At 39.6% G+C, this 15231-nt stretch overlaps 1 protein-coding gene across 6 annotated transcripts in view; it reads right to left on the bottom strand.

Annotated features, from left to right (window-relative positions):
- HERC3 (HECT and RLD domain containing E3 ubiquitin protein ligase 3) overlaps window positions 1-15231 on the bottom strand; it is a 128110-nt gene that overhangs the window by 59973 nt on the left and 52906 nt on the right. For all 6 annotated transcript variants that reach the window (XR_004679171.1, XM_035004526.1, XM_035004522.1 and 3 more), the window contains 4 exons: window positions 12025-12184; window positions 7322-7398; window positions 6250-6471; window positions 5198-5289 (listed from right to left, as the gene is read on the bottom strand). Coding sequence is in view for 5 of the 6 variants with exons in the window: in XM_035004526.1 (XP_034860417.1) it covers window positions 5198-5289; window positions 6250-6471; window positions 7322-7398; window positions 12025-12184 (551 nt within the window). In the remaining variant the exon portion in view is untranslated. The remainder of the gene's footprint in view (window positions 1-5197; window positions 5290-6249; window positions 6472-7321; window positions 7399-12024; window positions 12185-15231) is intronic.

The following is a 15231-nucleotide window of genomic DNA, read 5'->3' on the forward strand; positions in this document are numbered from 1 at the left end:
TATGCAGCCAAGAATACTATATCCAGCTAGGCTGTCATTGAAAATTGAAGGAGAGATAAAAAGCTTCCAGGACAAACAAAAACTAAAGGAATTTGCAAACACAAAACCAGCCCTACAAGAAATATTGAAAGGGCTCCTCTAAGCAAAGACAGAGCCTAAACGTAACGTAGACCAGAAAGGAACACAGATAATACACAGTAATAGTAACTTACAGGCAATACCATGGCACTAAATTCCTATCTTTCAATAGTTACCCTGAATGTAAATGGGCTAAATGCCCCAATCAAAAGACACAGGCTATCAGATTGGATTAAAAAACAAGACCCATCGATATGCTGTCTCCAAGAGACTCATTTTAGACCCAAAGACACCCCCAGATTTAAAGTGAGAGGGTGGAAAACCATTTACCATGCTAATGGACACCAAAAGAAAGCTGGGGTGGCAATCCTTATATCAGACAAATTAGATTTTAAACCAAAGACTGTAATAAGAGATGAGGAAGGACTATATCCTACTTAAAGGGTCTATGCAAAAAGAAGATCTAACAATTGTAAATATCGATGCCCCTAACATGGGAGCAGCCAATTATATAAGGCAATTAATAACAAAAGCAAAGAAACACATTGACAACAATACAATAATAGTGGGGGACTTTAACACCCCCCTCACTGAAATGGACAGATCGTCTAAGCAAAAGATCAACAAGGAAATAAAGACTTTAAATGACACACTGGACCAAATGGACTTCACAGACATATTCAGAACATTCTACCCCAAAGCAACGGAATACACATTCTTCTCTAGTGCCCATGGAACATTCTCCAGAATAGATCACATCCTAGGTCATAAATCAGGTCTCAACCAGTACCAAAAGATTGGGATCATTCCCTGCCTATTTTCAGACCAACAATGCTTTGAAACTAGAACTCAATCACAAGAGGAAAGTCGGAAAGAACTCAAATACATGGAGGCTAAAGAGCATCCTACTGAAGAATGAATGGGTCAACCAGGAAATTAAAGAAGAATTAAAAAAATTCATGGAAACCAATGAAAATGAAAACACAACTATTCAAAATCTTTGGGATGCAGCAAAGGCAGTCCTAAGAGGAAAGTATATAGCAAAGAAGCCTTTCTCAAGAAACAAGAAAGGTCTCAAGTAGACAACCTAACCCTACACCTAAAGGAGCTGGAGAAAGCACAGCAAGTAAAGCCTAAACCCAGCAGGAGAAGAGAAATAATAAAAATCAGAGCAGAAATCAATGAAATAGAAACTAAAAGAACAGTAGAACAGATCAACGAAACTAGGAGCTGGTTCTTTGAAAGAATTAACAAGATTGATAAACCCCTGGCCAGACTTATCAAAAAGAAAAGAGAAATGACCCAAATCAACAAAATCATGAATGAAAGAGGAGAGATCACAACCAACACCAAAGAAATACAAACAATTATAAGAACATATTATGAGCAACTCTACGCCAGCAAATTAGATAACCTGGAAGCAATGGATGCATTCCTAGAGATGTATCAACTACCAAAACTGAACCAGGAGGAAATAGAAAACCTGAACAGACCTATAACCACTAAGGAAATTGAAGCAGTCATCAAAAATCTCCCAAAAAACAAAAGCCCAGGGCCAGACGGCTTCCCAGGGGAAATCTTCCAAACATTTCAAGAAGAATTCATACATATTCTTCTGAAACTGTTCCAAAAAATAGAAATGGAAGGAAAACTTCCAAACTCATTTTATGAGGCCAGCACTACCTTGATCCCAAAACCAGACAAAGACCCCATCAAAAAGGAGAATTACAGACCAACATTCCTGATGAACATGGATGCAAAAATTCTGACCAAAATACTAGCCAATAGGATCCAACAGTACATTAAAAGGATTATTCACCACGACCAAGTGGGATTTATCCCTGGGCTGCAAGGTTGGTTCAACATCCGCAAATCAATCAACGTGATACATCAACAAAAGAAGGAACAAGAATCATATGATCCTCTCAATAGATGCAGAAAAAGCATCTGACAAAGTACAGCATCCTTTCTTGATCAAAACTCTTCAGAGTATAGGCATAGAGGGTACATACCTCAATATCATAAAAGCCATCTATGAAAAACCTACAGCGAATATCATTCTCAATGGGGAAATTGAGAGCTTTCCCCCTAAGGTCAGGAACGTGGCAGGGATGTCCACTGTCACCACTGCTATTCAACATAGTATTAGAAGTCCTAGCCACAGCAATCAGACAACAAAAAGAAATAAAAGGCATCCAAATTGGCAAAGAAGAAGTCAAACTCACTCTTTGCAGATGATATGATACTTTATGTAGAAAACCCCAAAAACTCCACTCCAAAACTGCTAGAACTCATACAGGAATTCAGTAAAGTGGCAGGATATAAAATCAATGCACAGAAGTCAGTGGCATTCCTACACACCAACAACAAGACAGAAGAAAGAGAAATTAAGGAGTCGATCCCATTTACAATTGCACCCAAGGGCGCCTGGGTGGCTCAGCTGGTTAAGCGACTGCCTTCGGCTCAGGTCATGATCCTGGAGTCCCAGGATCGAGTCCCGCATCGGGCTCCCTGCTCAGCAGGGAGTCTGCTTCTCCCTCTGACCCTCCCCCATCTCATGCTCTCTCTCTCTCTCATTCTCTCTCTCAAATAAATAAATAAAATCTTTAAAAAAAAAAAAAATTGCACCCAAAACCATAAGATACCTAGGAAAAAATCTAACCAAAGAGGCAAAGGATCTGTACTCAGAAACTATAAAATACTCATGAAAGAAATTGAAGAAGACACAAAGAAATGGAAAAACGTGCCATGCTCATGGATTGGAAGAACAAATATTGTGAAGATGTCAATGCTACCTAGAGCAATCTACACATTCAATGCAATCCCCATCAAAATACCATCCACTTTTTTCAAAGAAATGGAACAAATAATCCTAAAATTTGTATGGAACCAGAAAAGACCCTGAATAGCTAGAGGAATGTTGAAAAAGAAAAGCAAAGCTGGCAGCATCACAATTCCGGACTTCCAGCTCTATTACAAAGCTGTCATCATCAAGACAGTATGGTACTGGCACAAAAACAGACACATAGATCAATGGAACAGAATAGAGAGCCCAGAAATGGACCCTCAACTCTATGGTCAACTAATCTTTGACAAAGCAGGAAAGAATGTCCAATGGAAAAAAGACAGTCTCTTCAACAAATGGTGTTGGGAAAATTGGGACAGCCACATGCAGAAGAATGAAACTGGACCATTTCCTTACACCACACACAAAAATAGACTCTAAATGGTTGAAAGACCTCAATGTGAGACAGGAGTCCATCAAAATCCTAAAGGAGAACACAGGCAGCAACCTCTTCAACCTCAGCCGCAGCAACTTCTTCCTAGAAACATCGCCAAAGGCAAGGGAAGCAAGGGCAAAAATAAACTCTTGGGACTTCATCAAGATAAAAAGCTTTTGCAAAGCAAAGGAAACATTTCGTCAACAAAACCATAAGACAACCGACAGAATGGGAGAAGATATTTGCAAATGACATATCAGATAAAGGGCTAGTATCCAAAATCTATAAAGAACTCATCAAACTCAACACCCAAAGAACAAAGAATCCAATCAAGAAATGGGCAGAAGACATGAACAGACATTTTTCCAAAGAAGACATCCAAATGGCCAACAGACACATGAAAAAGTGCTCAATATCGCTCGGCATCAGGGAAATCCAAATCAAAACCTCAATGAGATACCACCTCACACCAGTCAGAATGGCTAAAATTAACAAGTCAGGAAATGACAGATGTTGGCGGGGATGCGGAGAAAGGGGAACCCTCCTACACTGTTGGTGGGAATGCAAGCTGGTGCAGCCACTCTGGAAAACAGTATGGAGGTTCCTCAAAAAGTTGAAAATAGAGCTACCCTATGATCCAGCAATTACACTACTGGGTATTTACCCCAAAGATACAAAAGTAGGGATCCGAAGGGGTACGTGCACCCCGATGTTTATAGCAGCAATGTCCACAATAGCCAAACTGTGGAAAGAGCCACAATGTCCATCGACAGATGAATGGATAAAGAAGATGTGGTATATATATACAATGGAATATTATGCAGCCATCAAAAGGAATGAGATCTTGCCATTTGCAACGACGTGGATGGAACTGGAGGGTATTATGCTGAGCGAAATAAGTCAAACAGAGAAAGACATGTATCATATGACCTCACTGATATGAGGAATTCTTAATCTCAGGAAACAAACTGAGGGTTGCTGGAGTGGGGTATGGGGTGGGAGGGATGGGGTGACTGGGTGATAGACACTGGGGAGGGTATGTGCTCTGGTAAGCGCTGTGACTTGTGCAAGACTGTTGAATCTCAGATCTGTACCTCTGAAACAAATAATGCAATATATGTTAAGAAAAAAAAAAAGAAGATAGCAGGAGGGGAAGAATGAAGGGGGGTAAATCAGAGGGGTAGACGAACCATGAGAGACGATGGACTCTGAAAAACAAACTGAGGGTTCTAGAGGGGAGGGGGGTGGGAGGTTGGGTTAGCCTGGTGATGGGTATTGAGGAGGGCACATTCTGCATGGAGCACTGGGTGTTATGCACAAACAATGAATCATGGAACACTACATCTAAAACTAATGATGTAATGTATGGGGATTAATATAACAATAAAAAAAATTTAAAAAAAAAGTACAATGATGTGCTAGGAAGCAAAACAAAATAAGGAGAAACAGAGATAGGTGAAATGAAATGATTCTGCACAATCGTTCATATCTAAGAAATTAAATGCTCCACAAACTCCTTGTAAGTTAGCTACTTTTTTAACAACTGTACTTGAACAAATGCTAAGGCATTTTATTGAAGTGAATCTGTAACAGTTTTTGTTCAACATAAAAATACATTTTCATTCTCTCTGCATGTGATAGTTTTAGAAAAAATAGGTTGATAATTTTAAGACATTAAGTACATTGCTCTGTATTTTTCGCATATTTAAATTGTTTTAAAGGAACACAGAATGTTGCTATATACTATATTTTAAGGTTATTTATACTATTTTTGAACTATTTTTAAACACCATCACTACTCTAAAAGATACTATCAAAACGAATCAAGTAATAATCATCTGTGCCATACCCAACACCAAAGCATCACAGAACAAACCAAAACACTCTGAGTCCCCTACCTTTGTGAGAACTGCTGTGTGTTCTTCTCCACAACTAATATAGACGACTTTTTGTGTTCGTAGGAGTTTCACGTGGCAAGGAGACTCTCGATCTAAAATAAGAGAAAAATCAGAATGTCACTACCATTTGTCTTTGAGATGGAAATATACACAACTATTTTAGGATGAATTCTGGGTCCCCCTGGATCCCTGACTCACATATTCAGCTTCCTGCCTGTACATCCACTTGAATATCTAATAGACATCTCATTTTGAATACATCTAAAACCTAACTCATGGTTTCCCCACACTCCCCAACTCTGTCCACTCACCACCCCCAACACACACACACACACACACACACACAGAGTTTCCCTCAGTCCATAAATGGCAACTTCATCCTTCCATTTTTCCTCTCTTTACTTCAAGCACATACCCAACAATGAGCAAAACCAACTGGCCCTACGTTCACAGTATATTCAAATCTGACTTTATTCCCACTGCTTCCAAACTGTCTTCCAGCCTCCTTGGGGCCTGCGCTAGCCAAAGTTAAATTGGATCACTCTTCTCCTCAAAACATTCGGTGTCTTCCCCTTTCACTGAGGGAAGCCGAATGCTTTCCTTTGCTTCCATGGCCCTACATCATCAGGCCTATACTACCTCTCTGACCTCCAGCCCTACTGCTCTTCCTCTCGCTCATTCCACTCTAGACTACACCACCTATCTTCCCACATTAGAGACTCTACACATCCTGTTCCCATTGACTGAAACATTCTTTGCCCAGATAGCTACATGTCCCCTTTTGCCCACCTGACCTCCTATAGGGCTCTGCTCAAACATCTTATCAAAAAGGCCCTCTCTGGAAACCTTATATAAAACAGGAAACTCTCCTCTCAAACCATCTGACATACTATACTTCTGCCCACCAGCATGCAGTCTCCGCGAAGTCAACAGTATTATCCGTTTTGTTCACTGCTGCACCCTTAGAACCTAACATGGGGCCAGCACACAGGAGATTCTCAAGAAGCATGTGTTAAACAAATAAAAGAGGTATACACAAAGAGTTTACTTACCTTCTTCATCACTGAGCCCTAGCTGCCCTGCATTATTCATCCCCCAGCCAAAAACTGCTCCTGAGAGAGACAAGGCAAAGCTGTGAGCTCCTCCTGCAGCCACCTGAGCCAGGGGGATGCCCTCCAGGGACCTCACCCTCTGCGGGCTGGCTTGGGAGGGGAACTCCTTCCCCAGGCCCAGCTGCCCGTGGCTGTTCTTTCCCCATGTGAAGAACTGACCATCTGAAATAAAAACAGGGTAACTGGTATTACCAGACATGATACAAGTTCCTTTCACAAAAATAACCTCATTAGAGCAATACAGTTGCCCAGTAAGATCATTTGTTAGTTGCTCCCCCTCAACCTACCAAACTCTCCTGAGCGCAAGGGGCAGAGACACTTCATGCTATGAAGACTGCCAAAACCAAAACTCCCACTTGTCATTACAACAGAGGGGTAAACTGAGTCTTACTGCCCTTCAAAGGCTATTAACATTTATACAAAGAAAAGAAAAAATTAAATGTTTAAGTCAATTCAGTTGTGAAGAGGCCAATTACCAGGCTTAGATCCACTAAGGGAGCTGAACTAGTTCTAAACACACCAAGATCATGAAACCCAGGGCTCAGGAGGTCCAGCTTTGACCTGGACTATTTCACAGAGCATTGAGCATGACATGTTGGTACAGATCTCCCTTCAAATTTATTCTAACATGGAATATAGCATTGTTTCCTGACTTAGGTTTCCCTAACTCCCTCCTTTTCACTTATTTGGGAGCTTGATAGTGGAATGTCGCTTGAGAGTGACTACAGCTAAGAAAAACCCATCTTCTGTATGTTCAAGAGCACTGAGATTCAGTCCTGCCTCCTTCTCATCCTCCCTGGGAGAGCAATGATGACCACCTTCCTCACTGTTTACGCCCTGAAAACGTATGAGCTGCACAAAGGCTGTCTCAGAAACACCACTGTCTAACAGGAGTGCATAGACCCTAACCAGTGAGTTAAAAGTGTCCAGTTAGATAACACCACATACAAATGCAAAGAGAAATGGTTCCCAAATTAACATAACATTAGCATACATTTCAATGTTATATTACCAGCTGCAAGAGCCAAGCAATGCCAGTTGCCACAGGAAACTTGTAATATCGTCTGCTGGTTCAGCTTTTGTATTAACCTAAAACAGAAAAGGCTTTCTTCTTAAGAAGGCATTCACACACAAACAGTGATCAGAAATATTCCCAACAGTTGTAATAAATAACATCTTTCCTAAAAGACTTTTTAAAAATCAAATGCATAATCTTACATGATACAGTTCTATTAGGTCTTTCACTAACTTCCTACCTCTTAGGCAGTTACTATTAAGAACAAAACAGAATAAAACAAAAAACACATCTGCACTTAAACCCATTGCAACACTCTGTTAATTACCACCTTGAAGGGGAAATGGAGTAAACGATAGAAGAGAGATCCCTAGGCATCTGGCTGCTGTCTATGTGGTTTTCAAAATGAGGGCAATGCAATGAAATGATCCAGCAATCTCACTTCTGGAGGTATAGCTAAAAGAACTGAAAGCAGGGTCCCAAAGAGATATCTGTACACCCACGTTCAGAATAGCATTATTCACAATGCCCAAAAGGTAGAAGCAACTAAAGTGTCCATCAACAGATGGAACAGAATGGAAAAACAAAATGTGGTGTATTCATACAAAGGAATATTAAATCAACCTTCAAAAGAATGGGAATTCTGGCATATGCTACAATATGGGTGAAACTTAAGGACATTATGCTAAGTGATATAATCCATTAACAAAGGGGCAAATACTTTATGAATGCACTTATGAAAGACATCCAGAGTAGTCAGATTCATGCAAATCAAGTCTGATGCTGCTTGCCAGTGGCTGGGAGAGAAGAAATGGGGAGCTGTTATTTAAGGGATAAAGACTAATTTTTGCAAGATAAATTTTTGCAATTTCTGGAGATTGTTTATACAACTATGTAAATATACTTAACACTACTGAGCTATACACTTAAAAATGGTTAGGATGCAAAATTTTATGTGAGGTGTATTTTGCCACAATTTTGAAAAAATAAGGACAAAACCTAAATTCCCTAGGATGGTAAAGAGGAAGAGCGTAGAGTACTTTTCAAATCCTGCTCCTGTGGGCTTGCTCATGTGAAACACGGGGACAAGAACAGTACTTACTTCACAGGGTTGTGGTAAAAAAAAAAAAAAATGAAAAGAAATCCACGTAATGGTGCTTGGTGCTGCCCCACAGATTTGGGCACCTGGGAATATCTCCCACTCTCTATTGTACAGCTTGCAAGTTGCCATGATCTTCTTCATTAAGTCAAGGAGTCAGATGGACACGCTCTCAGGAGAGGGGCATCTTAGAAGATAGATGCCCAGTGGGGGAGGAGGAGATTATTTCAAGTGACAAGCAGATATTACCTTTGTTAATGTTTTATTTTCTCAGATATGAAAAGATTATAAAACAGAGTTCACATAGGCATTTAGTATCAAATAGAGCCCAACTATTTTTTATTGAGGTAACTGTAGACTTACATGCAGGTGTAAGAAATAATACAGACAGAGCCCTTGTATACTTTGTCCAGTTTCCCCCAGTGGTGACACTTTGTGAAACTATGGTATAAAATCGTAACCAAGGAACTAGTATTAATACAATCTACAAATCTTACTCATACTTCCCCAGTTTTATTTGTACTCAATTCTGTGTATTAATTTTACCACCTGTGTAGGTTCGTGTATCCACCACCACTGTCAAGATACTGAGCAGTTTGAACACCATAAGGATTCCTCATGCTGTACTTTTATAACCACTGCTCCCCTCCCCTATCCCTAACCCCTGACAACCCCTAATCTACCCTCCATTTCTAAAATTCTGTCATTTCAAGAATGTTACATAAATAAAATCACATAGTAGGCAACCTCTTGGGATTGGCTTTTTTGCCTCTCAGAATAATTCCCTGGACATTCATCCACGTTGTACAGGTATTAAAAGTTTGCAGAACCCCACTATTTTTTAAAATTGGAAAATGCATTACTGCCTAGGGGACCAGTGTTTCAGAAATTTTATGCAGTAACAGCCCTTTTTTCCCTGGCCAGTTTCCACTCAAACTCCCCACGATTCTCCCTTTATGGGTCAACCGCTACCCTTACCACAATCTTCATAATCACAGTTACAGAAAGGAAGCAGGTCAAAAAAACAAAGAAACAACAGGGAAATGATAGGCTTGAGGTGGACAGGAGGGATATATAAAGAGTGCCAGCATATAACGTGTTTTACCTAAGCGTCTCATTCTCTCCTCCCAGTAACTTCGTAAAGGTACACAACACATAACTCCATTTTTAAGTTAAGAAATCAAGGCTTAGATAAGTTAAACAATTTGCCCAAGGTCACTCACCTAATTAATAATAGTACCAGTATTAGAATGGGAGGGCTGTTTGACTTCAAAGCTATGTTACTTTCCACAATACTAGGGTATGGATTAAGAAATTAATTTCAATTAAGTTTTAACATAAAATTATACACAAACCAAAGCCTCAGAAGTCATCCTTAATTCAGACATGACTAATGAAAATTAAATTGTTACTATAACACAGGTTACTTCATTTTTAGAAATGAAATGCCACTAAAAATCTTTGAGTCATTGGTCATCAACAAGTAAAAAAATTTTTTTTAAAGATTTTATTTATTTGACACAGAGAGAGACACAGCGAGAGAGGGAACACAAGCAGGGGGAGTGGGAGAGGGAGAAGCAGGCTTGCCCGCCAAGCAGAGAGCCCGATGCGGGGCTCGATCCCAGGACCTGGAATCATGACCTGAGCCGAAGGCAGCCGCTTAACCGACTGAACCACCCAGGCGCCCCTGCACCAGAAGACTTCTTTTTTTTTTTAAAGATTTTATTTATTTATTTGATAGAGAGAGACACAGTGAGAGAGGGAACACAGGCAGGGGGAGCAGGAGAGGGAGAAGCAGGCTTCCCGCCAAGCAGGGAGCCCGATGCGGGGCTCGATCCCAGGACCCTGGGACCATGACCCGAGCCGAAGGCAGACGCTTAATGACTGAGCCACCTAGGCACCCCAACAAGTAAAATATTTTTGTCAGTGACGTTATGAATCTTTTCCTTAATAGTCACATAATTTCATTAAAATATATATAGTGCCCGGGGCGCCTGGGTGGCTCAGTTGGTTAAGCGACTGCCTTTGGCTCAGGTCATGGTCCTGGAGTCCCGGGATCGAGTCCCGCATCAGGCTCCCTGCTCGGCAGGGAGTCTGCTTCTCCCTCTGACCCTCCTCCCTCTCATGCTCTCTGTCTCTCATTCTCTCTGTCAATAAATAAATAAAATCTTAAAAAAAAAAAAAAAAATATATATATATATATATATAGTGCCCTTTTTTCTTATTGCTACTCTCTCTTTTCCCCAAAATTCAACTAATTTTTGGAAAAATGAATCCAAAATATTACCTGTTCTAAGTCAGGAAATGAATCAAATCACTCTTACCTCCATGTTCCTCTTTTCCTTAAAACAGCTTTTGATTAAAGTTACAAAAACCTAAGAAGGGCAAAAAAGGAAGAGGAAGAAGAGTATTTTGTCCTTTAAAGGGGAACAATAATTGGGCAGGGGAGGAGAGGCCATTTATTAAACGGCCTTGTAATAAGCAATAAATGTGCTGGACTCCCTTAACAACGGTGATGCAAAAGTGAGTAATCCAGGTTTCATGTCATCAAAAGTTCCCAGCTTTGTCTGACAAACAGTCATTAAATAAACAATTACAGTGAAAACGACAAGTACAACAGTAGGGGTGTGCTCTATGTTTGTAATACAAAAGGGCAGGAATTAAGCGGAGGAAATAAACTAGTGGCCTCTTTGATCACCAAGAACCTCCACACACTGAGACTTCACCCCCTAAGAAAAGCACCTTGAAGTAACTTCAGTATTTTGGATGTTTACTTAGTGCTGAAGCATCTGTTAGATACTTTATTAAATCATCTAAGATTCAGAAATTAAATAAATATTTGAGTCTCAAAACCATGTATTAGTATTTTGTGTTACAAAAAAACTTTTGGGCTTGCCTGGGTGGCTCAGTCGTTAAGCGTCTGCCTTCGGCTCAGGTCATGATCCCAGGGTCCTGGGATCAAGCCCCGCATTGGGCTCTCTGCTCTGCAGGAAGCCTGCTTCTCCCTCTCCCCCTCCCCCTGCTTGTGTTCCTGCTCTCGCTGTCTCTCTCTCTGTCAAATAAATAAAGAAAGTCTTTAAAAAAAAAAAAAGAAAAAGAAAAAACTTTTGCATATTTGGTATTTTAGCTGTTTGTAATGCTCATAATGGCTATTATTAGAAAACGGGTCAAACTTTTGATTCTAGTTTAGAGTCCTTAATTGAGTAATTGATTTAGGCTTACAATTTTAAGTTAAAGGTTAGTAAGTCCAGCAAGAGAAAAGATGCTTTTTTTATTCAAACATTTATTGAATTCCAAACACTATGCTAACAACTAGGTTACTAGAATAAATAAAGTACAATTCCTGAACAACTCACATTTTTTAACTGGAGACAGACACTTCTATAAATAATTACAATTTTTGTGACAAGTGCTATAAAGTATAAGGCACAGTAGTGGCACCCCCCCCCAAAAAAAACAAACCAAAAAACAAAAAAAAACAAACCAGCAACTAAGTAAAGAAAGCAGAACCATAACAAGGATTCTAACAAAGCAAGAGCAGGAAAGAGTATTTATAAAACTGGCATCTGAAAACTCAGATTCCTGTCTGTGACATTCTTACCTGGGCACTGCCACCGAATCCTCGGTAGTCATGAGTCCTAGTTGACCATCACTCCCTGCACCCCAAGAAAACAGCTGGCCCCGGTCACTGAGGGCCAGGCTGTGCGACTCGCCACACGCCACATGGACAATGTGCTGATCTGCCAAAGCTCCAATTTGCTCTGAAAGAGACCAGACCAAGGAGGAAAATGTAGAGCCTAGAAATAGGAATCACACAAGACTTTCTTACACAGAATTATCCTTCTAGGCAGTTTCGTTTTTCACAAAGAACCACTAAATCTGTATATTGATAGGGATTATAAATTTCATACATTTCTACAAGCTATCAGTTTAGAGCCCAGCTACACTGGGTAGCATATATGACTGCAGCACCACATACATCCCAGGTATTCCCCCATGGGCCTGGTGCTTCTCTCCAGGGAGAAGCCTGAGGTTTACTGTTGGGAGATACTGAACCAGAGAGGCTCAAATGTGAGTGGGAATGAGGCCTATTACTTAAACCAGTGGGACTGGTAAAATTCTGCTTGGGAACAATAAGACTCCTTTCCCAGAGCCCTCCCTCCCTAATCCAGAAAATACCTTTCTCCCCAAGGTTCCAGAACACAGCCTCATACATAATACCTAGCCAAGAAAAAGGAGGATTTCTCTGAAAAAAAAAAAAAAAAAAAGGCCCAAAAGAGAAGATCCACAGACACTGGCATCTGTGGGTCCCCCAATGAAATGTCCAGCTTCCTGTGACTTAACAAGCCTTGCCCTCACACAATTCCACTCACATTTTAGAACCGCACTCTTAAATATAAAAGGCTGGGCACAGCACTTTCCTCACATATGAGGAAAATGCTAACATGAAAGAAAAAAAAGAGAAAATGAACTCAGAAGATAAGGATCATGCTGGGCGCAGAAAAAAATATTTAAGCTGTTAGAGAAATAGAAGAAGATAAGGACCATTCAAACATTTGAGGAGTAAAATCATCTTAGAAAATGAAAATATGGCAGCATGAATTTAAAGACAAAAACCTTTCAAAAGCAGACTGGGAAATAAGAATTGAAGAAATTCCCACAACCATATGGTCAACTCATCTTCAAAAAAATAGGAAAGAATATCCAGTGGAAAAAGTCTCTTCAACAAATGGTGTTGGGAAAACTGGACAGCAACATGCAGAAGAATGAAACTGGACCATTTTCTTATACCATACACAAAAATAAATTCAAAATGGATGAAAGACCTAAATGTGAGACAGGAAACCATCAAAATCTTAGAGGAGAATACAGGCAACAACCTCTTTGACCTTGGCCAGAGCAACTTCTTACTAGACATGTCTCCAGGGGCAAGGGAAACAAAAGCAAAAGTGAACTATTGGGACTTCATCAAAATAAAAAGCTTCTGCACAATGAAGGAAATAGTCAACAAAACTGAAAAGCAACCTACAGAATGGGAGAAGATATTTGCAAATGACATAGCTGATAAAGGGTTAGTATCCAAAATCTATACTTACCAAACTCAACACCCCAAAACTAAATAATCCAGTTAAGAAATGGGTAGAAGACATGAATAGACATTTTTCCAAAGAAGACATCCAGATGGCTAAGAGACACATGAAAAGATGCTTAACATCCCTTGGCATCAGGGAAATACAAATCAAAACCACAATGAGATACCACCTCACACCAGTCATAATGGCTAAAATTAACAAGTCAGGAAACAACAAATGTTGGCAAGGATGTGGAGAAAGGGGAACCCTCTTACACTGTTGGTGGAAATACAAACTGGTGCAGCCACTCTGGAAAAGAGTAGGGAGGTTCCTCAAAAAGTTAAAAAGAGAACTAACCCTATGATCCAGCAATTGCACTACTAAGTATTTACCCAAAGGATACAAAAATACAGATTCGAATGGTTACATGCACCCTGATGTTTACAGCAGCATTATCAACAATAGCCAAACTATGAAAAGAGCCCAAATGTCCATCAACTGATGAATGGATAAAGAAGAAGTGGTATATACATACAATGGAGTATGACTCAGCCTTCAAAAAAAAAAAAAAAAGAAATCTTGCCATTTGCAATGATGTGGATAGAACTAGAGTGTATAACACTAAGTGAAATAAGTCAGTCAGAGAAAGAGAAATACCATACGATCTCACTCATATGTGGAATTTAAGAAAGAAAACAGATAAAGATATGGGAAGGGGGGAAAGTAGAAAGGGAAACAAACCATAAGAGACTCTTAAAAATAGAGAAAAACTGAGGGTTGATGAAGGGAGGCGAGTAGGGGACGGATATTAAAGAAGGCACTTTTTGTGATGAGCACTGGGTGTTGTATGTAAGTGATGAATCACTGAATTCTACTCCAGAAACCAATATTGCACTGTATGTTAACTAAAATTTAAATTAAAAAAAAGAAGAAGAAATTTTCTAAGAAATAGAACAAAAAGACAAAGAGCAAAACAGAGGGGATTAAAAAAGAAAGAAATGAGGGGATTACTTCAAGAGGTCCAATAATGGAAAAATAAGAACTCCATAAAGGAGATGGGGAAAATACAAGGTAAAACCATTTCAAAGAAGAAATACAAGAAAAGTTCTCATAAGGACTTAAATTTCACATTGATAGGACCTATGAAGGACTCAGAATAATGACTGATGAAAGACCTACTTCAGAGGACTTCATCTTGAAATTTTAGAACACCAAAAAAGACTCTAAACGTTTCTAGAACGGAAAACAATTTATATACAATAGAACAGGGATCAGAATGGCATTAGATTTCTCAGAAGCAATACTGAAAACTAGAAGACAATGGAGCAATGCCTTCACAATATTGAAGGAAAATGACCTCCAATTGAGAATTCTATATCTAACTAACCATGAATAAAATATGAGGAGAGAGGGGAAAAAGGAATAATTTGCAGGCATGTAAGGCTCTCAAAATATTTTACCTCCAATGCTGCCTCTCTCAGAAAGTTACCATAAGATAATGCCTCCTAAACAAAGGAAGATTCAGGATCCAGCAAACAAATCCTACATAAGAATTCTTAGGTGAAGAACATTTCCAAAACAGCTATAATGTAGCAGGCCCATGAGGCAAAGTTGAAGGAATGTCTCCAAGGTGAAAAGCAAAATACAATCTGATGAGTTTTATATTGTTATGGGTTTTACAGTTCTGTCAGAGAATACAGAGGTTACTATGCAAAAGAAAAAAAAAGATATAATTA

This window comes from Mirounga leonina, unplaced genomic scaffold (genome assembly GCF_011800145.1).
Source record: "Mirounga leonina isolate KUSES-001 unplaced genomic scaffold, KU_Mleo_1.0 Mir_129, whole genome shotgun sequence".
In the NCBI taxonomy this organism is placed as follows: domain Eukaryota; kingdom Metazoa; phylum Chordata; class Mammalia; order Carnivora; family Phocidae; genus Mirounga; species Mirounga leonina.